Source organism: Podarcis filfolensis (genome assembly GCF_964270895.1).
Source record: "Podarcis filfolensis genome assembly, chromosome: 3".
Classification (NCBI taxonomy): Eukaryota; Metazoa; Chordata; class Lepidosauria; order Squamata; family Lacertidae; genus Podarcis; species Podarcis filfolensis.
Genome location: NC_139606.1, coordinates 26,760,783 through 26,785,269, shown reverse-complemented (window position 1 = coordinate 26,785,269; position 24,487 = coordinate 26,760,783). Strand labels below are relative to the sequence as shown.

The window sequence follows — 24,487 nt, the reverse complement described above, 5'->3', positions numbered from 1 at the left end:
TGCCAAAAGCCAGGGTAAAGAGGTGCATTGTCAACATTTGCTGTATAATGAAGGTGCCAGATGCATTTTGGGAGGGAGTTCTACAATTTAGGGTGCTACCATAGAGAATGCCCTCTTCCCCACCCAGCTTCTGAGGGCAGAGAACTACCAAGAGGACCCAGGAATTTAGGGACCCATGGCACCCACATACCCACAAAAAACAATATATTTGTAAGGATTGTATAGCCAGCTAACATTTACTCAGAGGAAACCCATTGAAATGAATAGCCACGACTAATTTAAGTCCCTTAATTTCTGTGAGATCTGTTTTGAGGCAAAATTCCTTTAAAAGCCACTTAGAGATCTTTGAAATATTAATTAAATATGACTGTGGCTTTGATTTGTTTTCAGATAACCCGGGTGCTGCCAACTGTTGATGGGCAGCTTCAAGGTGCCCTCTGCTCTCCTGCATGATGCTTCTTTATCTTGAAACTGGGCTTGGATCAGACGGCCTTTCAAATAATAGAGGACAGTCCTTCAAACAGAAATCTACCTCTGGGCAGGACACACGATCACCGTAGTTGTATTGCAACCCAATGATATGAATGACCTTATCACTTAAGACACGCAGACCAAGAACATATAAATGATATTTCATTTCCCCCCTCAAGCTACAAGTATATTTAACCTTTTTTTAAAGACTGAACTAGAATAATTTCCGCCATCCCTGATCCTCCTAAACAAGCAAAAAAGTTAAATAGTTTGACACGCTGCCCATTTGCGCAGCTTTAAGCCCCTGGCTTTTGTGCCGTATTCTAGGGTGCTTTAACAATTTTGAAAAAGTACCCCCTGGCATTTTTAAAAAGTGCTCTGATTATGGGTTAAATTTGATTTAATTCTAGGAATATGCTTTTCTGCCCCTCTCCATAATTTATGCCCAGTGTGACTTGGCATTCAGCTGCATATTAAAGAAAACAGTGTTTAGAAAGAAGAATCTACAGCAGAACAATTACTACATTGGTGGTTGCTTTGGAGCAACACTGGTTTAGGCCACAAGGCATGTATAATAGAAATCCACATCCTATTTAAAACAAAGGCTTCTACCACCTGCTTTTTTCCACCGCCTATTTCAGCTTGAATTAAAATGTGCCGGTAGCTATGGATATGCTTCCTAGCTTTCAAAGCCTTTCATCTGTTCGGTGTGCTTTTTATGCCATTCATCAGGCCTCAAACATTCTTCCCCTCCCCCCCTTTTTTACTTGAGACAAACACTCTATTCCCTCTTTCTCATTTCCCCCACAAAGTTGCTTTTCCAGCTTGCGTTTTGTTGAAAGCCGCCCACCCGTACTCTTTCTGAATCGTTTAGTCCTTTAATTAAGTTTATATTTACAGGCTGAAGGAGGCACCTGCTTGAATTAACTCCAGACAACCATGTTTACCGCCCAGCCGCTTCTTCTCATGAGGCACTTGAATAAAATAGCTTAGAAGCTTGTGGTGCGTTTTATTATGATGTTTTATTGAACGTTTCTTCTTTTCCTTATGTTAGGTCAATAATGTATAAATCAAACTTTGGATTTATTATTATTATTATTTTTTTAATGATAGGTTGTGAGAGCAAGAAAGGGTGGCCTTAACTAGGACTTTTTTCAGCCGGAACTTGCCCGAACTCAGTTCTGGCACCTTTCAGGTGGTGCCATTGCCATTCTAAGAGAACAAGGGAGGTGTTCACGGTGAATTCCGGCACTTCTTTTTCTAGAAAAATAGCACTGGCCTTAACAGTTTGGCCCTGTGCTGCTGTTATGTACTGAGTTGAATAGGATCCAAATTGCAGCAGTCTGATTGGTCCTAGAACAATAGGATTCAGAATGCAGCAGTCTGATTGGTCCTAGAACAATAGGATCCAGAATGCAGTAGTCTGATTGGTCTGCAGGGGCCACCCAATCCCACTCCAGGTGGAAGTGAATCCGCAACCTGATTGGCCTACAGGAGAATCCCGGAATTAGCCAATCATGTGGGGCCCATTGTGTAAATAATGTATATAAAGCAGGCATTTTGGGGGAACTTCCATTCCTCACTACTATGAGCTGAATAAAGAGCATGAAATCCATACTCGACTCTGAGTATATTTCAGCTACCAAGACACTCTGATTGTTTTATTTAAGCAGGTGCCAATTTCCCCCCGGGCAGCCTTCTTTCCAATATTGGGACTGGGGATAGCCACATGACTCCCAGGACCAATTCCCACCCACTTCTGTAGCTCCAAGGCTGGAAGGAAATCTGGTTGCTTGCCAGAAGGCAAATGAGTACTTGCCCCAGCTAGCATGATGAACAGAAATGTAGAAGCCTGGTTATTTTATTTGTTTATTGCATTGATATCCCACCTTTTGCTCCAAGGAGCTTGAGGTAGTGTGCATGGTTCTTCCCTTCCTCATTTAATCTCCACAACAACCCTGTGAGGTAGGTTAGACTGAGAGGCAGTGACTGGCCCAAGGTCATCCAGTGAGCTTCATGGCCAAGTGGGGACTTGAACCCTGGTCTCCCAGGTCTTAGTTCAATACTCTACACAACACTGACTCTCCTAATTATGACAATTACTGTAGAAAGGATAGGCGTTACTAAGGGGAAACGAGGGTTGTTCGCACACTACACTGAGCATAGGTATAAGCTGTCCCTACACATGCAGAATTGTTTGTGTGAAAGATTGTACATTTGTTCACTTGTACAACTGAACTATAGTGTACATGGGTAGAGACTGTACTTAACATATGGACTATAGTGTACATGGGTACTATTTGTATACACATTTTGTATGCTCATTGGATGTAATGTGTGAACATCCCAAAGGATAGATTCCTTTCTAATTTGCTAGTATTCAGCATGGTTAATTCCATGATCTTCCATAGCTGCCACCATCACTGTCAAAACAAGTGTCATATTTTCAAAATCACAAGCTGCTGAGAAGCGCCCCTTTAGCCGATACATCTTAATTGGGGCAAAATTAATATTGTGAAAGCCAGGGCATTGTTGGTCTGTTTGATCAACCAGGACCAACCTGGTCAAAAAAGCCTTGATAGCTGTTGTAAAAAAAAAAGGGGGGGAATGCATGGCCAAATACAGATCCTCTCTCTTCAGTAGACACTCCTGCCCTCTTTAGCCTTTGAGTAATCAAAGCATCAGTTTGAGAGAATAACTATTGGTTATGGCTCAGGAAGATTGAGCCGGGCCTTCAGTGAATCAGTAGTTTGGATGAGTGAGTCAGAGAGAACGAGAAAGAGAGGGAAGGAGAGACTGAAACGGTGGCTCACAGGAAGAGAATGAGGGGTCTAGACTAGCTTTCTCAGACTCCTTCCAGATGTTTTGGACTACAATTCCTATCAGATTGGGCGAGGCTGTTGTAGACTAGAGGTCTGCTCCCTGCCCTGATTCAAGCAGGATAAGTTGAGAGACCCACAACATTGTCAACTAGTGTCAAACCCAAGGAGTCCATATGTAGTCTCATGCTGCTTTTGCTTTTATTTTTTTGTGCTGTTCTTTTCTGCTTGTGCGGAACCATGAATTCTAATATGATAGTTAGAACATAGATATTAAAAGACAAATATAAGGGCTTGCCCACCTGTTGTGTTTTATAAGGCAGAAGATTGCTGGAATAACTTATAGTTAACACAGGTTGGGGAACCTGTGGGCTGTATTTTTTGAGGATTTTTTTTTTTTTGGGGGGGGTGATCTGTTGAGAGCCACATGCTGATGCTGGGCAGGATGCAGCCAAAGTAGGTGAAGGTACCCCCTTTCTCATTTTTTATCCCTCCTTGCCAACCACATGAAATTAGACTGATGGTCACATGAAATCAGTCTACGCTGCCCACACCTGCCCTGATACGTAATGCTGGTGTCCACATATCCAACTGCCTCTTCTTCACATGGATATCAATAGTTTTGGCACTGCTATGTCAGCAGTGTGTTAAAGAACTGTGAAGCCATGGGTGTTTGTGTGTTTTTGTAATAAGTATACAGATACCATTCTCCATGGCCTCCATGTATTAAACATAGTGGTCACACATGCTGAAGTCTGCCAACCTCAATCATTTTAATCTTGTATAATTCCTGGCCCCATCTCACGTTGTCTTGGTCGCCTGGAAACTGCTCAGTAGATCTCTTCTCATGCTTCTCAACTAATGCCAAATGGCCCAGGCAGTGTGAGGGACATGGGCTGCAGATCAGCCAAGGATAGCATGAAACCTCCAGAAGTGTTTGTAATGCTGACATTCCGAAGGTTGTGCAGTGTGTTATCCTCCCATGCGGCCAGGGTCTTCTAACAACATCACTTTTGGGTCAAGTGTAGAAGCTGCTGTTTCACAGCCTCCCACACCATTAAGGGACCCTGTGTTGGATTCTGAAAAGGTTGTAGATTGCTCTGAGCAAACAAGCTTGAGATCTACTGTTGCTTAGCTTTCACCTCAGAACTCGCCTTTCAATCTCTGTCCCCATTTCAGAGATTTGGAGCCCAATGGCCAGCTTATCTGTTCCTTTCTCCATTTATGATTCTCTCTGCAGGTGGTCTGTTATACCTTATTCATGAATTCAGAGTTTAACTGAAGAAGTTGAAAAATCAATTTCCTTAGAAAATGCATGAGCGATGCACTTTCTTTCAAAAAGTTATATTCTGTTCAGTTTGCGGCGTCTTCTTTTTCCCAGGGTTTCTGCACTTCAACGAGGCAGCACCTTGTTTTCTTTAATTATGGCAGTAGATGAGGCCATGCAGTGAATCACCTTACCTTTTCCACTCCAGGAGATTTGCTAATCACATCTACCTCCTGTTCAGCTCATCTTCCTAGTGTGCTCATCCATGCAGCCAAGTAAGTGAATTTGCCCTTTAAGAAATTTACCTGTTTTTTTACCTGCTCTGAATTTATGTGGGAGGATTATTTACTCAAGCATATGTGCCTTAAATAAAGAAACCAAGGACACGGCCAGGCATATATAATACATATCAAGTACCCTATATGGTCAGGGGTCCCTTTATCTTTACCTTACCCTATATGTATTTGTCTGAATTGTACATCTAATATCTACATGTAGTACAGCGACATATGGCTATCCCGTAGGCAGTATTACAGTACAGTTGCCGGCCATTTCATGTGGGGGGTTCCATTTCCAGCCCCGCTCCCATTTCACCCCAGTTCCGCCCTTTGAATGATGCATTGTGTGATGTTTTCAGGTTGGCACCGGGCGTGTGTGTGACTTTCAAACACTCAGTAATTGGTCTTAAACAAAAACCCAGAGAGCTCCTAGAAAGTGGAATCCTAGACTTACCTACCTGGAAGTAATGCCCATTGATTTCAATGAGACTTACTCCCAGGTAAATGAGCATAGGATTGCAGGCTTTAGTTCTGCCATGCTGCATAGCAAACTGCCTTTTTAATACACTGAGTTTCAAAAAGTGTTTGTTACACAGCATGATCAGGCTGCTGCCTGCCCCCCAGTCCAAAGTACTGTTGGCTAGGCAAAGTTAAATCACTTTTCTAAAGAATTTAGGTGTGTATGAAAATAAAGAAACCAAACACAAATATATAGAGGCTTGAATTCAGTTCAACAATTGTGCTAGCAGGAGCCAGCACAACAAATCCCGCTAGCAATGGAACTTTCCCCTTGTCCTCCCCCCCTATGCCTCCACCAAATGGGCTCTGGGAGCTGGGAGAACCCTCAGAACCGCACACAGAGGGAGGAGAGGGACAATCATTCCGTCTGAGAAGCCAAAATGCTTGCACTGATGGAACGATCATAATAGCACAATGGTGAATAGCACACTGACTTAGCATGGGGTAGGAAATTATGTTGCCAATTGCTGTAATGGGACATCATGGGTTTTCAAATCAAACATCAATATGAACACAGTGAAGAACTGGTGCCTGACTGGGGAACCTTGTGGCCCTCTAGAGGTTATTGGACTCCAACTCCAATCAGTCCCAACCAGCATGGCAAATGGCCAGGAGTGATGGGAATTGTTCAATAGCATCTGCAGCAATTCCCCTCTGATTTAGTGGCTGATTTGGTACCAAGATGAACTGGTTTCATTGACTTTTCTTTGATGATATCTGAAACCATTCTCAATGTCAAACACTTATCCTTCACAGCCATTACGAACTTCTCGCGAATGTGCTTCCCAAACTGTATCTGGGTCTTTTATATTCCATTCCTACCAGTTTATTAGCACCTTGTTACATAGTATACTGGGTGTCTTTCAATTGCACGAGATATTTGAATCACTCGTGTCCAACCAAGTCATTGACTAGCATGGCTCAATCATGTTAGAGGAGAAATGTGTCTTGAAAATCTGAAACCAGCTTGGGGGCTACATGTGATTTTGACTCCTGATCTAGCGATGAGAGTCATACATGAAGTGTTGGATGGGGTAACTGAACACAGGAACCATGTCTGTGGGTGCACTTTTGGACCCAAGCAGGGGATTCTTGTACAGGTGCCTGCTTTCATCTGCACCTGACTCTTGATGAACTGAGATGCTGATAAAATGGGACTGGGAGTGTAGTGTGCATGAATGCAGATCGTGGAAGTATATGAATTTTGTCTTTGGATTTGTTATAGTGTTAATTAAGGAGGTGTGAGAAAGTTTGGAATCTCCTTTGAACAAAGGGCACCGAAATGCTTTATTATGTCATTTATTTCGGGATATAAGTAGCAAAAGTTAAGTTATCCCCTGAGTTATAAAGGAAAAGGCAGTCCACGTGAATTCTTCTTAAAAAAACTCTAATAAATAATTTTCAGCACTTCATAGTAGATTATTTGAAAGTAGGCCAGGGGCACTCTTTCCCCCTCCCTCTCTGTCTTCTTCACTAGGCTAAATGACAAAATAAAAAGGGCACCCAATGACACACTAATCAATATTCTGTTGGTCCATTTTATTTTTAGAGTTCCTTTGGAATGGGCAATCTTTCTTTCTTATAGCAACATTACTGTCATACCCTTTTATGCTAACTAGGTATATGAGAATGTTCTGCTTTCTTTCATTCAATAGTATTGACTGAGTCATGGAAAATAAGTAGCCTTTTAAAAAAAGCAACAGAGAGATGATATAAACACCCAATCTAATGCAATTGCCCTTCCATTTAGACTGTAAATTTTAGAGAGTCATCACCCAACCTCCCCAATCAACTCATACTTCCCTGGAGTGTTGTACTCTCTCTTCCTCTCTTTACTTATCCACTTTCTTCACACTAAAGGAAATCTATGGGATAATAAAATATGTTTTACAGCAGACCAATCACTGACACACTGTGTGGCCATTGCCACCCTCCATCTGTCATAAATTGCAAGAGTCAACACACCATAGATTATAATTGTCACAGGTTCAGGCTGTCTCTCAGTTTTGTAATCCGATAGACAAAATCCAGGGAGCCACACAGAACTTTGTATATCTAACGGTGCTTCTCACTTTTAAAAAGCACTTTCTTATCTCTATTTCCCTGTGGGTCCGAGTAAGCAGCTGGTGCATTCATCTGCAATGTTTTGGGCTTTTAAAAGAACAAAAGGGTTAATGTTCTCACTGGCCTGGCCTAAAAGAACTGTCTTGTTCATGGCTTTACTTACCAGTGATGACTCAAGCGAGAGAGGGATTTAAATTTTGTAAATTTCACGCTGAAATTACCTTGCTTCACCTTTTCTGAACTTTCGGTCAGATACAGTTGTCTGCTGGCTTCTGCACTTCTCTGAAAAGCATACCTACCTAACTCAGTGGTTCTCAAACTGTTTCCTCCAAGGAACACTTGAAAATTGCTGAGGGCTTGGGGAACCACTTAATGATTTTTCTGCCTGTTGTCACAATGGCAATACACAGTGCTAGATGCTGTGTGGCTTATTTTTATTGTATTTTTATTGCTTCTTCTATCTCTTCTATTGTATGTACTGTATTGTATTACAATAAAATAAAGTACAATATAAGAAATAAAAGAAGCAATAAAAATACAATTTAAAATCAAAACAGCATATCTTCTGAATGAAGCTTGTCGCAGCAGGAGGGGGGAGACCCCCTGGCTTCTTCAGCAGCCTGCCTCATCTCTGCCTCTTGGTCCCCCTTCTCTCCAGCCTCCTCTTATGCCTCTGGTTCTGGACTGCTCTCTGCCACAACCTCTTCATGCTCACTAAGCCCTGTTACCTCTTCAGTTTCTGACACCTCCTCTTCCCAATCTTCTCCCTCTGACCACTCATCATCATCCCACCACCAATCCCCTGGCTCCCTCCATCCCTCTGCATCCAGCCATTCCAAGACAATATATCAGAAGTGACCTGAGCATCCTTGCCACAGTGGATGTTGCTGTCTCACGTTGGCAAGCCATTCTGGATGCCACTGCACTTTTGCATATCTAGCTGTAGGACAGTAGCATAATTTAGTATCCGGAACAAAATCCCTTCCTGCTTTTTCTTTCTGTTTAGAAGGATTTGGACTGGTATTTAATCATGAAAAGATTCATCTGTATACCACCCCCGCCCCTCAACAGTACAACAAGAGTACAATTGATCTTCCAGTCTAATCTTGCACAAAAGTCTCCATCCATTGCTGAAAGCAACTGCACTTTTGTGAGCTGAGCTGCAAACCTGTGTTATTTTACAAACAGTTCCAAATCAAATGAAAATGTAATCCCCAGGGCCATTTGTATATGTTACAAATCTTGTTCTGCACCCTAAACACCAAGTCCATTTACAGCACCATTACACAGCTGTAGCTCAGTGGCAGAGCCGATGCTTTGCTCACAGAAGCTCCCAGGTTTAATCCCTGCTGTTGCCAGGCAGGGCTAGGAAAGATTCCTGCCTTGAAACCCTGGAGAGTCATTGCCAACCAACTTAGACTAGACTAAGCTAGATAGATCAATGGTCTGAGTTGGCAGCTTCTTGTGTTCCCATATAGCCAGCTGACTGTTGTGACTGAAAAGCAGCTGTCCTGATAGGATGGAAATTGCCGCCAAACCACTTGAGCATCTAGCTGATAAATCAAGCACTCATCAGTTCCTTGGCACCAGATAACAGATGTCCAGCTCCAACATTAACCTTTCTATCTTGGTCCAGATCCTTCACCTCTTCCCCCTTTTTTCAGAAATATAATGAAGGCGATCACCAATGAAGCGGGTGGAGTTGGTGGGTCCAGGCACCAGCAGCTCAGGATTTAGGCCAGGGGTAGGCAAACCAAGGCCCAGGGGCCAGATGCGGCCCAATCGCCTTCTAAATCCAGCCCGCGGACAGTCCGGGAATCAGCGTGTTTTTACATGAGTAGAATGTGTCCTTTTATTTAAAATGCATCTCTGGGTTATTTGTGGGGCATAGGAATTTGTTCATTTCCCCCACCCAAAAAGAATATATATAGTCTGAGGGATGGTGGACTGGCCCATGGCTGAAAAAGGTTGCTGACCCCTGATTTAGACCCTAGATGCTGCTACAACCAGGCCTGTGGATCAGGGCAAATATCTTGTTTCAGGAAGGCTGTGTAAGAATTCATGCAAGCAATTGCTCATGTGGACTGGATTCCCACCCCTCCTTCTGGCAGTTCTAGTGCTGAATTCTAAGCTACATTTGACACATTGGCAAGTTTTAATATTAGTTTTGGGATGGAGGGAGTTGCCAGAAGGGAAACTAAGAAAAATAATAATGCAATGTGTAAAAATGATCCATGTGCCTCTGGATGGTCATACATAACTGCACAATTATTTTTGGCAGGATCCTGCACTAACTTAGGACTGTGTGTGCAGAATATGACATATGCCCTTCAATAATACCGATACCAGGGCAAAGTAAAACATAAAATAATGCTTCTTTTATGTATTGGGCTAGGATCAGGGCGACCAGGGCTCAAATTTCCACTTTTGTGAACTTGTGCCAGTCACTGCCTCTCGGTTTAACCTACATCACAGGGTTGGTGTGAGGATTAAATGAGGAGGGGAAGAACCATGTGAGCCACCTTGAGCTCCTTCGGAGAAGAAGGTGGAATATCAATGTAATTGATTGATTAATTGATTGATTACTGGCCTTAAAACATCAGCAACCAAAATTAAAAATGGCTAAAGAGGGGACACATAGAAGAAAACGTCTTCACCCCAGTATGGCTCCCCTTTATCACATACACAGTACAACAAGACAACAACAAGAATCCACCAACAGCTTACAAATCAATCTGTCTTACTTGACCCAACAAGCCTTTCCCCCACCCTCCACAAATGCAAACAAACCCCATTGCAGCCAACCACAGACAACCAGCCATACCCTGGGCCCTCAATTCTCTCACTCCCAAGGAAATGTGACAAGCGAACAGAAAGAGAACCTATCTAGTTGACGCTGACACAAAATCCCACACATACACTGTAACCCCCCCCCACAAATTTCACCACCACACCTCCTCTCCCTGCCCTCTTCTTCCTGACTTCATACTGTACTCCACACTAATGTCTCATAACAAATATAACTGATCTGTATAAAAGACTGTAAAACTTGAAAAAGCAGATAAGACACGTACTTTTGTAAACCAAGAAAATAATTTTTTTTTAAAAAAACCAGCTAAAGAGAAAAGGCTAAAACAGTCTCTCATTAGAATCCTATAAAGCCTGATTAAACAAACGTCTTTTCCTGCTGCCAAAAAACAACAAAGCAACTGTGGTACCTTATGCTCACCTGTTGTCTATGTCCATGGAGTTTTTGAGAATTGATGCTTTTGAATTATGGTGCTGGAGGAGACTCTTGAGAGTCCCAGGGACTGCAAGAAGATCAAACCGATCCATTCTTAAGGAAATAAGCCCTGAGTGCTCACTGGAAGGACAGATCATGAAGCTGAGGCTCCAATACTTTGGCCACCTCATGAGAAGAGAAGACTCCCTGGAAAAGACCCTGATGTTGGGAAAGATGGAGGGCACAAGGAGAAGGGGACGACAGAGGATGAGATGGTTTGACAGTGTTCTCGAAGCTATGAACATGAGTTTGACCAAACTGCAGGAGGCAGTGGAAGACAGGAGTGCCTGGCATGCTCTGGTCCATGGGGTCACGAAGAGTCAGACATGACTAAACGACTAAACAACAACAATGCTCACCTGTAAGAGGAGAGCATTCCACAAATGTGACATTGCCACAGAGAAGTCTCTTTCCTGTATCACCACTGAATAAGCCTCCCCTAGCAGTGGAACATGAAGAAGCCCCCTCCTTCTGATCTTAAAAACAGGGTAGACTGATATGAGAGACATGTTCCCAAACCATTTACGGATTCAAAGGTGAGCAACCAGCATGATGAATGGGGCTCAGAAGTGAATAGGCAACCAATGCACTGCTTGAAGACTGGTGGAATTTAGGGCTCCTTCAGACAACTTGCTTATTCACTTGCACAAAGTTGCAGAGGTTATATGAGGGGCATTCATTATGATTTGTCTGCTGTGAGGTTATAGGAGACTCAAGTATTTATCTTGATTTGCTTGCGTGGAGGTTATAAGACTTCCTGCCCATCTATTGTTATTTCCTCATCACCTTCCTAACACAAAGCCCTCCCTTTTTTTAAAAAAGTTGGTTTTTGTTGCACAAGAGTGCTTTAGCACACTTCCTTTGTGCAAAACTAAATTTCTGGCATGTTGTTGAATACTTCCCACAAAATAGTGGCCGTCTGGGGTGACCATGATCTCTCCTTGCTTTACCAGTCAGAATTCTGGCATCTGCATTCTGCACCAATTAAAGCTTCTGAATTGTCTTCAAGGGCAACTCCATGTACGATGCATTACAATAATCTGAACGAGAGGTTACCAGAGCATGGACCACTGCCCTTATAAATAAACAGTTGTAGCTAGGCAGACCAGCTGAAAGTAGAAAGAAGGTACTCATTACCACCACTTAGTTTCAAGTGAAAACTGTGAATCTCCCAATACCCCATACTATGTTACCTGCTCCTTCAAGGGGAATGTATTCTCATCCAGAACAGCCTCTTCACAGTATCTCCATCTTGCTAGAATTCAGTCGCAGTCTTTTGGCCAATATATAGCCCATTACTTATAGTAATTGTTGAAATCCTAAGTATTTCACATTAGATATTGTCCAATAAAATAATGTTGATAGAACTGAAACGAATACATTTACTGGAGGCAGGGGGCAGCATCGTTAACGCAATCCATTAACAATAGAAGACCAGACTTGCATAGATGGAACATATCCTGGTGTTTTGTGCAAAAACATATTGGCGTTTTTATTTGCTTTCAATATACAAAAGTTCTTTATTAGTAAACAATGTTACAGGATTTTCTGCAGATACCGAAGAAACAATAAAAGATAGCCAATTACAACAAATGGGGGGGGGGGAATCAATATTTTAAATGAGCCAGAAATAGGAAAGATATTCTGTGTGATTTTTTTTTTTTTTAAATGCATTGCATTTTGAACCTTACTGGTAGGACAGTGTAGAAAAGGGCTTTTAAGATGAAAAGCAGGTTAAATATTGAATCTGTGTTTGGAGGGCCTCATTGCACAGATGCTTACACATAGCGGTTGACTGCTAGAATGAGCCTTTCCTCACCAAAAAGCAATCAGCACTGTTGGACCAGGCAATGCGGATCATCTCTTTGGTGGTGCTGGTGAGGTGCAAGAGCATCTTCCACTCCACACCCCTGGGTCGGATGAAGGGCTTTCCATTCCCTGACACATGCATCTGTGCACAGGGAAGTCTCCAGATGGGTGATATATATGGGTATTTCTTGATGGATGAGGACAAATACATGATTTTCCAGATGATGGCTTGGTTGCACAATGATCACTGTGGCCAAAATTACAGAAAATAAGTATTGTATAAACACTGATGGCAGGATCCCTGAAGGGAAGAGAACTTGCTGTGCAGTTCCCTTGCAGATGTGTGAGCATTTTTGTTTTGTTTCGCCAATTCTTATACCGCCTAATTGCAGTCATCTCTAAGCCATGTACAAGTAATTCATTGCAATAAGAATGAAAACCAGTTGAAGCGAAGACATCAGAATTCAGTCTAAATGCTTGCTGAATTTAACAAGCTTTCAGTGGATTCTGGGAGATCAACAGGGTAGTGGCCTGCCTGACCTCAACAGGAGGGAAGTTCCATATAATTCAGCCTACAATACTCAATGCATGGCTGCTGGCGGATGCAAGCTATTTATCCAAACCATGGTGCACCAACAGAGACTCCCTCAACACAGAGGAGGGCTGTAATGAGTCAGGTGATCCTTTAAGGTATCCTGAACCCAATTTGTTAAGGGCCTTGTAAATTAATACAAGAACCCTGAAGGCCATTAGGATATGGACATCCAGAGCAAGTTGTATGTGACTGAGCAGAAAACATATACCGGTAACTTCTACTTTTTGAATTAGGAAGAGCTTGCACACGTGAACCAGATTATCCAACTAAGGATATATTTGCCTTGCACAAGTTTATTTCATAAACTGCTAAGCAAATGCCACATGTGGAAGAAGATCCTGGGATCTTGTAGCCCAGTTCTTCAGGCAAGATCTAAAAGAAAATCCAGTTTAAAACCATTTGTCCCCTTACTTGCACTTAATTATTCCACTAGGGTTTTATAAAGCTCTATGAGGCCTAGGACCCATGTACCTACGGGACCGCCTCTCCTGGTATGCCCCACGGAGGACCTTAAGGTCCACAAATGACAATATTTTGGAGGTCCCAAGTCTTGTGATTAGGTGGTGGTTAGGTTGGTCTCAACTAGGACCAGGGCCTTTTCAGTACTGGCCCCAGTACTGGTGGAACGCTCTGTCACAAGAGAGTAGGGCCCTGTGGGACTTGACATCTTTCCGCAGGGCCTTCAATACAGAGCTGTTCCGCCTGGCCTTGGAATTCAGTCTGACCCTTATGTTTCCCTCCCCTTATGGTTTTGACTTTTAAAATGAGGCTGCATTTTAAATTGCATTTTAACTTGTATTTTAAATTGGTTTTTTTCTTTTTTCTTATTATGTTTTTACTGAAATTTTATTGGTGTTAGCCGCCCTGAGCCCGGCTCTGGCTGGGGAGGGCGGGGTATAAATAAAATTTATTATATTATTATAGGCATAAATATTAATAGGGGATGGGCGATTTAATTCTAGAGGCTAAATGCTTGACATATTTTGCTTTATTCTTCTTGCCAAGTGGCACAGAACTTTTCTCTGTTTTAGTTTTTGAAGGTTAAAAACAAGCACTTCCATGCTAGATCATGAACTGGATGGGGCTTCCTTGCTAAATGAGGAAACACATGTACAAGCTGTGAATTCATTGAGTTTGCCTGTCCCAGGTGAGCATATAGAGAAAGAAGCTTAAAAATGAAGGTAAGCAATGATCAGCCAGTCTGCCAGTGGGGAGCTAGAAGTCTCCCTGCCCGACACTGCTTCTTTCTTCCCAAGCAATAAATCAGCACAATCAGGGGTGCCAACTTGATTAAAATATTGGGGGGCCCAGATAAGCCCTGTCCTGCATAATCGACCACATGATGCGGTGCACACACACCATTTGAATGGCAGTGTCCATCAATTGGGGTGGGGTGCCTCAAATATTTTAGGACTTGGCTCCTATGAGCAGTTACTGCTTTGTTAGGAAGGCTTTAGCTCCAGGTGGGTGTTATAGCATGGCCAAACAATACATAATGCTAATTACGCCAAAATGCAAAAGATAAAAACATATTCAGACCATTGCTCATATTCAGATGATTTGTGGTTGTGGATCAAATTATCCATGATGCTAAACACACAAATCCTGCTGGCAGCAATGGGAGCTTCCTTTCTTGGATAGCAGTAGCTGGGCAGGACGTCAACTGAGTCTGTAGTGGGGAAGAAAAGAGTTAACCCCCATGTACCATGGTTCATATTCTCATTGGAGCTCCCAGCAGATTCTATTTAACATTTAAAATACCTTTTGCATCTTATGTAGTTTGATCCACAGTCACAAATCTACTGACTCTACGTACGCACCTGTTACATGTAGAAACCCTAGAATTTGTGCTAGTGCTTAACTCGTTGTATGAAAGGAAGTGCAGTGTAAAGAAGTTTAGATCTGCCTTTCAAATAATAGGAATTATGCTTACCTGGTAAAAGCCCCATTCAATAGTAATGCTTTAGCGTTAAGCAATGAGAGCATTCCAGGTATGAAAGCAGGTTTCCCCAGTGCAATTCTGTTGTTTTGGAATAAGTTGCAATCTGCATGGGTCATTGGTACCCTTGTTGTAGGAGCACTGCTTCAACTCCCTTGTAGCAGATTGGGACTGTGAATGAAGCCTCTCATAGCAATTGTAAGTGTTAAGCAGTATAGGCGAGGAACAGGGGTGTTTTGATTAATATTACAGGCGAATTAGGTGTGGTGGTCCCTCAATATCCCATCCTTGCAGCCATCACTAATGAGCAGGGCCATCTTGGAGCCCCTCTGCTGCAAAATAGCATCGGCCGTATCATGAATGCTCTTTGAAGATAGTATGATTGGCATATACCTGAAGTGTAGATCTTAGGTTGCGGTTGGGACCTGCCCTAATTGGTGAGCTCTGATATGTCCCAATCTAGAGACCCCATGATGCCAGTAGTACACTACGATTGGTACTCACCAGTACTGTTGGTTTCTGAGGGCATTATGGGGTCACTAGAGCTGTTCCTTAATATGGACTGCAACTTGCCTCTAATATTGACACATGTTTTTATGCCCTGTTGGCAATTGGTTCCCATTAGATATATTGGGGGAAAGTGGACGTCTTTCTTTTCCTTTACTGTTTGTGACTCAGATGACTGTTTGAACTTGCCAAGTCGGCAAAACTGATTGGGAGCCGCCCACTTTCCCAAAGAGATTTTCTTCCCGCCTCCTTGTGACCTAGTTGGAGCCAGAGCCCAATCCAATGACCCCATTATGCCAATAGGAGATCTGTGACAGAGTTTCTCATGACAAGAATTAAGGTGCTTGCATCAGCTGAGGCATGTGTGTGCATGGTCGTTCTGGGGAATCTAGAAGCTTGCCCTCTCATTTTGTGTTATTTTAGTTGGCCTAATAAAGAAATTGCCCCATTATAGATGTGGAATTATCACATCTGTAGCTTAACTAGGCCATGGCTTGAGAGGTGGTATACTCACTTCCTATAGTCAGTTTTATCTTCAGACTTCCCTTTGCTTAAATTGCCTGCCCCATTATATTTCAGAATATTTCCATATAACCACTGAAGCATCATACCCGCCAGCTTAAACCTGCCACTATTTTGCCTTTTTAATGTTATACTCATTAAATATAAAGATAAAAATTACTTTGGGCATTTCCATATATTTTAAAAATAGACTCGTATGTTTGTGAAAAATATAAATATAAAAGTAAAATATTTGTTTAAAATATCATATCACCAATATTTATTTGTAATAAACAAAGCTATGATGTTTCTATGCTGCATTCTAGCACAACATATTTCTTGCTTCCAAATGAACATTCAATACTGGATCACTGCTATTATCAACAAAACATAGGTCACTTTCCATGAACTACATCAAGAGATCTGCACATAGGTTTCTGTGTGCCTATCACTTGCTGGATCAGAAACCGTGGGCTTAAAACCCCATTACTTCAAAGTGGATATAGAGCGGCCCTTTTAATTTCTCTTGGGAGTGCATCTGAATGTCTGTCCCCATCCACATTGACACAGCCAGTCATGTTCATCTAGAGGTGGAATTATGTCCTTATTCTTTTCAATGCACTATTTCAAAGGTGCTCCCTTTTTAATTTGGGGTTTAGGACATGTATGCATTGAACTTCAATAATGTATATGGGCATGAAAAGTGCTATATCAATGTTAAGTATGTAATATGTATGCAGGAGGAAAATTCACACATGAAGTATTTCTTGTAGATGTAATAATTACAGCAGTTGCCCACCGACAGAAACAAATAATTTTTAAGCTGCATAACCTCTTGCCTTTTTTAGTAATGGGAGCTGCTGCGATGAAAATGTTGAAGAATGTTCTGACTGCATACACGGTTTTCCTTTAGGATCAGTTTTAGAAAGTTTTGAGCCTTATATCCTGAAACAGTACTTAGCAGTGATGTATTTTAAAAGTTTTCTAGAGTTGAATTGGTTTTGTGAAGCATGCTTAAAATCTTGGTAAAATGTCAAATCTGATTCAGTTATTATTGAACTATGGCTGCGTCACTGGATAGTCATATGACTTTAAATCTGCAATACTATACAGATGTACTTGGGACCAGTGCTATTTTTCTAGAAAAAGAGGTGCTGGAACTCACCCTTACTCTCTTATAATGGCAATGGCGCCTACCTGAGAGGTGCTGGAACTAAGTTCCAGTGAGTTCCTGCTGAAAAAGTCCCACTGAACTTATTTCTAAATAGGTTGCACTGTGAGAGCACCGGAGTTCACAATGTTGTTGCTGGCATCCATATGACTCAAGCAACAATGGAGTGCGACTTCAGGGTGAAGTCCAACTGCTACATTAACAGCAGTGAAGTGACCTCCCCAGGGCACAAGCCTGGAGTGTGTATGGAAGTCCTGGGCTACCCAGACATCAAGACTCCCCTCTCTTGGTCTCACTGATGGGGTCCAAAGGAAAGCAGAGCAATATATTTGGCACCATCTTGGCTGCAGTTGTTGCTGGAAGGAGGTGTACAAGGCACCATGCAACTGTCTTAGGGACTCCACTCTGGATTTGTGTAGGGTTAACATAATGTCAGTAATAATAGCAGCATAATTAGGGTGCAGGACTCACCCAAGAGATTTTGTGGCGTGAGGTGAAAGAGATTATGACACCTCCACTCCCAGCCCATTCCATGTACTCTTAAATTTTACTGCAACACTGACAACTTGACAGTGTCTCCCACCATCTCTGGGGAACAGGTGAGGAGGAGGAGGAAGGCAGGCTGCATGGGACACAGACTCTCACCTCCCAGTACCTGCTGCCCGAGGCGGCTGTCTCACTCTACCTAATGGTAGAGCCGGTGTTGTCTTGGTGTCAGCTGGCTTCAAAGTGCAACTAGTTTGGAAACTTTGCACTAGACTATCAGTTAAGGTCGTTGAATTGCTTGAAGAAACCAATGTAAATAGTATTAATTTTAAAATGGCACTTACCTTGAATGCAATCTTATGTCTTTGCTTTCATAGGTAACATGATAATCCAAGATGACAAATATGGGATATGACCTAGAGTGTCGTCCCCCCCCGCAAACAGACCTATTTATTCAAATTGTATGGAAAACCAAATAAGTGAAAACTAAATTAAATGAAAAACAGATACCTGTACACTCTGCCAGCATTTTAAATAGACAAGGTCCAACATATACCTGTGGAGTGATAGAGTACTGTAGAATCTTGCTTTTCAGAATAATAAACAGTACTGATGTTGAAAAATGAATAGGCTTTTTTTTTAGTGGAGAAATAAGACAGGTCTGTTTTTTTCAAGTGAATCTTGAATTTCAAATCGGTTAGCATAATCATTTGAGTTAATTATAAACCAGGCTGTAGATGAAAATGTTAGGTTCAACTACAACCTTAGTCTATAAGTGCAGTTTCAGCCTTTTGGAATATTCTGGTCCCCTGATATTACTATTTAATTTTGTAATATGTAATGCTTGAGAATAAGATTTAAAATAAGACTTACAATTCATCTTAGTGTGAAAATATTCATTTAAGTGCAAGGCAACAAACTGATTCAGTTTGAATAAATGTTTAACTCATCAGATTTAACAATGATGAATCAAATGTGAAAACTAGTAACTTTTATTGATAACACAACTATATATCTCTTATAAAATCACATGGGATCGCAATTTTGTGCATGAAATATTTTTTTCTTTAAGAAAATAATTTATCTGTCATAATCACAACATAGAATCTCTTCAATTACTGTAGGTATATTTTCTTGCAATGCTCTGGCTGTCAATAAATAATGGATCCACAGAGGCAACCTTAGCAGCTATAAATGAGTGAATACAGTTTAAAACTGCTGTCAAATCTTGAAATTCTAGTTCCTGAAATGAGAGCAAAAGAAAAAAAAGTGAAAAAAGGTGAAATATAAAGTTTCACACATTTTATAGGTCAAAATGCATCAAGAGCGTAAAAAGTAACTTCTTCTAAATTATACGCCAAATGCAACCTTCTTTAACATAATCTTTTCTCATGAATGAAGAATAATGTTTCCCCTCAAGGTAGGCACCCCTCCCCCACCGTTGTTGTTGTTAGAATTTACCGTATTTTTCGCCCTATAGGACACACTTTTTCCCCTCCAAAAATGAAGGGGAAATGTGTGTGCGTCCTATGGGGCGAATGCAGGCTTTCGCTGAAGCCTGGAGAGCGAGAGGGGTCGGTGCACACTGACCCCTCTCGCTCTCCAGGCTTCAGGAAGCTATCTGCAAGCCTTGGGAGCCCGGCGCAACTTCCTGCTGGGCTCCCTAGGCTTGCGGACAGCAGCCTGCATCCCGAAGCCTGGGGCACGCTGAGCAGCGTGCCCCGGGCTTCGAGCAGATATCTGCTAGCCTGGGGAGCCTGGCGGGAGTTCCTGCTGGGCTCCCAAGGCTTGCGGATAGCAGCCTGTTCTGGGGGCTGGGGTCGGGGGACGTTCGGGCTTCCCCTGCCCCAGCCCCGCGCCTGGGGGGGAAAATTTCTTTATTCCCCCCCCCAAAACTAGGTGCGCTCTATGGGCCGGTGCACCCTATAGGGCGAAAAATACGGTATATACTGCCCTATATCCAGAGGTCTCAGGGCAGTTCACCGTCTTTTGAACTGAAGTCTTTTGAAATCTTCTCAAGTTAAAATCTTAAAGTCCTTGCAGTTGGTTTGTTCTGCTGTTTGTGATCTCATCTCTTCTAGCATGCACATGTACTTTAGTCCAATTAAGCTCTAATTAAGAGGAGAACCTCTGTTTCTTAATGGCGGTGGTGTTGGAGGGTTTTTACCAGGTGAAGTGCTTTTACACTCAGCACCTCCTTGCCCCCCACATTCCATGCTGGAGTGAGAGCCCAGGTACCGAGGTGGACTGTGAGTGAAGCCCTTTCCCCTCTGTCCCGGGGGGGGGGGGTATGCAAGGATGATTACCCCTAAATTACCCCTAAATCATCCTTGTTTTTCCTTCGCCAGTGATTTCCGACTGTCGCAGGGGCTGCCTCCATTAAAGCAGAGCGGAACCAGAAGCCTCAATAATGCTTTAATTATTTATCCCTTAAACATCCAGTGAGTGCATGAGCAAAAATATACATAATGGTACTTATAGATCTATTGGTAATACGTAATCTATTGCAAAAGAATTTGTGCATCACACACTGCATATGCCCTTACCAGATGCTCAGTGCTGTTTTCCAGCACTAGACCAAGCTCAAACACTTATTTCCTTCTGCTGTTTGTCCAACAGTTGTTCAAGTATTATTCATGCAATCAATGGGTCTTAAGTCAGTCATTACTAAGTAAGAATGTGTTTTGGTTCACTTATTGCTTTCAGCCTTCCTGGCCCTTTTATGAAGTCCCATTGATTTCAGTGGGTCTACTCTAAGCGAGGAAGCTGCATTGAATTCAATAGGACTTAGAGCACAATCCTAACCATGTCTACTCAGAAGTAAGTCTGGATCCAAATGAGAGATTCTGTGTGAGTTGCTGGAGATAGGATTGTGGGAGCCACTTTATGTATTCGTAGATTAAAGAAGAATGTCACCTTGTATATTTCTAGTGCTGCTGCTGAAATGTCAGCTAAGGGAAAGTTTGAAATGAATGCTCAAGTTCCTCCTCAGGTGAAACACTATATGAATTTCAAAGGAAGTCAGAACCATTTTAGTAGGACTAGTGAAGTTTCTTAGGGTGCTTGGAACATCTCTAAGCTGTCACCAGATCTGGCCAAAAGCAAAATTCAAAGCTTTAGGCCAGGGTTTGTCATTCCCTCATTTGGTATTACAGCTGAAGAATTTCAAAAGAAGCTACAAGAAAAGAAAAGAAAAAGAGTGTTCACAAGGCTAGCAAAAGTTCTCAGGGAGGTTTCTTACATCCTCATTTTTTCAGCTTCGTGGTTCAAATTACTACTTTGTCTCACTACAGTACAGAAGGATAACTAAAAGCTAATCCTTCTGGGATTGCAAAATTGCTTAAACTGGAGGCCTGTACACAGTTGTGGAGCACTGAAAGCAATACGGATTACTTGCATTTAGGGGCTTGTAAGGATATGGATGCAGGAAAAACTGCTTTCTGCTCCCTCTGTCCCTGAACTGTAGCAAAGTGAACAGCTCTCTACTGAGTTAAGTTTCCCTGTAAAATGAGAGAGTACTGGAGATTTATGTCTAGAGGTTGGTCAGAAGGGAAGAAAACTCCATGGAGGCATTACTAGTCCCCAGGCACCATAAGTATGCAGTTCTCTATAATTTAGAATCTGCTTTCACCTTCCAGAAACCTCTTAGCAACTTTATGCAGCAGGTTTTACTTTCTCTTCTGCCCATATTCCTTCTCCCTGTTTCAGGTCCAACCTACACTGGGGCTTGATACAATTCCAGCAGTAGCCACCAGCCAGAATGTCACACATCTGTGCTATCAAGTGGCAAGTTAAAAACTAGAGGCCCATTTCACATAATCAAGGAAAATGTCTTGAGCGATGAGCAATGCTTAAATTGCTTTTGTGTGCACTTTAACCTGTTCTTGTACAACAGTTTGTGTCCTTCTTCAAATGAAGATTCCTAGAACTGATATCTTGTACAGTGGTACCTCAGGTCACAGACCCTTCAGGTTACAGACTCCGCTAACCCAGAAATAGAACCTCGGGTTAAGACCTTTGCTTCAGGATGAGAACAGAAATCGTGCAGCAGCGGTGCAACGGTAGCAGGAGGCCCCATTAGCTAAAGTGGTACCTCAGGTTAAGAACAGTTTCATGTTAAGAACGGACCTCCAGAACGAATTAAGTTCTTAACCTGAGATACCATTGTACAGTCAGGGATAGGGGTGGTGATGGGAGACATCTGTACCCCCAAAATATGTGAAACAATGAAATACATGGGGAGTTTAAGAGAGGGATGTCTCTTTCTACCTGCAGATACTTTTCACTGAATATTTATTTCAACAATCAGTATACCACTCAATCACTGCTGGTTGTACAGGAGTCCCAATGCAACTCAATAAGACTGAAATGAGTTAAAACTATGAAATCAGAATTCAATTTAAAAGCCTGCTGGATTTTTTTTTTTTAAGTCTTCAGTAAGCACTGGAAGTTCAACACTGGGGGCCTGAGTGATCTCCGTTTCAAAAGTGTTTCACAAAATTGAGCCCTCCTTACTGAACATGCAGCTCCTTGTGAATTCAAGCCATGGGCGACCACAAACAGTGGCTACTTTGGAGACCTCAGGGATCAGGGAGTCCCTGAGGTATCCTGGTCTCTAGTTGCTAAGGCTTGTGAATTAATACAAGAACCTTGAACTTGGCTGGTGGTATATGGGCAGCCAGTGTAAGCTTTTGAGCCCCAGGGATATGTATATAGATTTTTTTATTTTTAAAAAGAAATTTAAAATGTACTGTATGCTTACATTTGGAAGGAAATATTGGTGGAATGTTTGCTTTTAAAAGCCAGTGTACACATCCCTCAGACGTTTCTCAATGTTCATAAGTCCCCTCCCCCCCCGCTAAACCTACACCAGTTCCCCTGCATATCTGCCAGCTATGATACACTGAAGAAAAAAAAATCTCACTGTTTGAAAAGGCAGTTCCATTTATGTTATTGTTATCTATACGGTATGTTTTTAAGCAACTTGGCTTCCCAACAGGTATGTCGAGGTACTGAACATAGCCCTTCACACTTCTGCACAAATCAAAGTGCTAGCTAGTTGCTTTTGGACCCACTACATTTTACATATTCCTTCTGCACAAAATTTCTTCACATAAATATGTTTTTGTCTCAAGGATACTTGTTGAGCAGTAAACTAATCAGCAAACTGTTTTCCTACCAGACGGCACATTATTGACCTTGAAAACAGTCCCTGTATAACAGCAGAGCAATCAGAACAATGAAATTACTTTGAATTTCAACTGTTTTGAATGCAGCTTGCTACTGATGCAAGACGTCAGTCAATATCAGTAATATCTATAGGTTATCCTGTTGATATCGATAGAAATAAGCACACAGGAAGCGCAACACCATCAAGCTCAAGCTCCTGAAAATAAATATGTGGTAGCATTCTGATCACGTTATGCCTTTGCTTTGTCACCTGCAGTGGCTCCCAGTCCATTTCCAGGCCCAATTTACTGTTTTTATTCTTTAAAGTCCTAAGTGGCTTGGGACCAAGTTACCTGAAATAGCACCTTCTTGTATATGTAAATACAGTGGTACTTCGGGTTAAGAACTTAATTTGTTCCGGAGGGCCGTTCTTAACCTGAAACTGTTCTTAACCTGAGGTACCACTTTAGCTAATGGTGCCTCCCGCCACTGCCGCACGATTTCTGCTCTCATCCTGAAGCAAAGTTCTTAACCTGAGGTAATATTTCTGGGTTAGCAGAGTCCTGTAACCTGAAGCGTCTGTAACCCGAGGTACCATTGTACTGAAATCTTCAGATGCTCTGCTCTAAAGTGGCTGAACCAAATGAAGAGAGTCAGAAACTGCTATGTCAGGGGTAACCAATGGGCTGCACTTTGGAAGTGGTTGGACTACAACCACTGCCTAACAATTGGCTGGGGTTGATGGGAGTTGTAGTTCAACAGTCCATCTGAAGGACTACCCCAGCGCTAGACAGAGGGGCTTTAGGTTGTGGCACCAGAGTTTTTAAAAGCCTTCCCACAGAGTTTGGCCTGGTGCCATCTTTATGCTTTCTTCAGCTCATCCATGTCTTTTATGTAACTAAAGTTCATGGTCTGGTTCTCTCAGTTTTAAACTAAGTTTTCAATTTTGCTTCAGTTGTTTCAATATTTTTATTTTTATTGTTTGTTGCTTAGGGAGGAGACACATGTGTACAACAAGGTTCTAGCATATTTGTGGGGAGTCTTGTTTTGTGTCTATAAAATAGCAACATAAAAACCCCATAATATTTAATACAGGAAATCTGTGGCTAGCTCCTTTGCCCAAAAGTCCAGAGTGTGAAATTGAATCCCACTGAATATATAAATTTTTAATATAAAGATTCGAACAAAAACGTTTAGGGAAAACGTTATCATAAACTTAACCATAGTGTTTGCTGCCCCACAAATGCTGAAATAATTCTTTACTGGGCTGCTGTTGACATTTACTAGCTTATCTACTCAAGGGGAATGAAACTTGCATTATTTGATGACATTTTGTGTTTCTCATTATTGGCTACACTTTCCTGTCCAGCACCATCTGCCTCTCCCGAAAATCCATCGTTCCCATCAGTAACTCGGTCACTACTGTACTACAAACTGCATCAATAATAAATGTTGAGGTTATCAGCCTTTCTTTCTCCTGTGTCCTAGCAATGATTCTGAATCCAAAACAGGTCTTGAATGCTAGTATTGGCCTGTCCCTTGAGCCCATCAATCATCTTCCATTTCGTTCTTCTGGTAACACCTTAAAGCTACACGTACGCGAGGATTT

The 24,487-nt window shown here is 42.0% G+C and overlaps 2 protein-coding genes and 1 long non-coding RNA gene across 6 annotated transcripts in view; 1 reads left to right on the top strand and 2 right to left on the bottom strand.

The window, feature by feature from the left end:
• TPO (thyroid peroxidase) overlaps nucleotides 1-13,594 on the bottom strand; it is a 96,097-nt gene extending 82,503 nt beyond the window's left edge. Inside the window, exon 1 of the mRNA XM_083607204.1 lies at nucleotides 13,577-13,594. The gene's annotated coding sequence lies outside the window, so the exon portion shown is untranslated. The remainder of the gene's footprint in view (nucleotides 1-13,576) is intronic.
• LOC310759866 lies at nucleotides 1,257-18,194 on the top strand. The gene is made up of 4 exons (XR_014546589.1): nucleotides 1,257-1,473; nucleotides 4,672-4,832; nucleotides 14,137-14,252; nucleotides 18,087-18,194. It is a non-coding gene; the product is annotated as an uncharacterized lncRNA (long non-coding RNA).
• A 624-nt stretch (nucleotides 18,195-18,818) lies between these two features.
• The window catches only part of SNTG2 (syntrophin gamma 2), a 203,763-nt gene continuing 198,094 nt past the window's right edge, over nucleotides 18,819-24,487 (bottom strand). For all 4 annotated transcript variants that reach the window (XM_083607298.1, XM_083607296.1, XM_083607297.1 and 1 more), the window contains one exon: nucleotides 18,819-18,952. In XM_083607298.1, coding sequence (XP_083463424.1) covers nucleotides 18,821-18,952 — 132 coding nt within the window. In that variant the 3' untranslated portion in view covers nucleotides 18,819-18,820. The remainder of the gene's footprint in view (nucleotides 18,953-24,487) is intronic.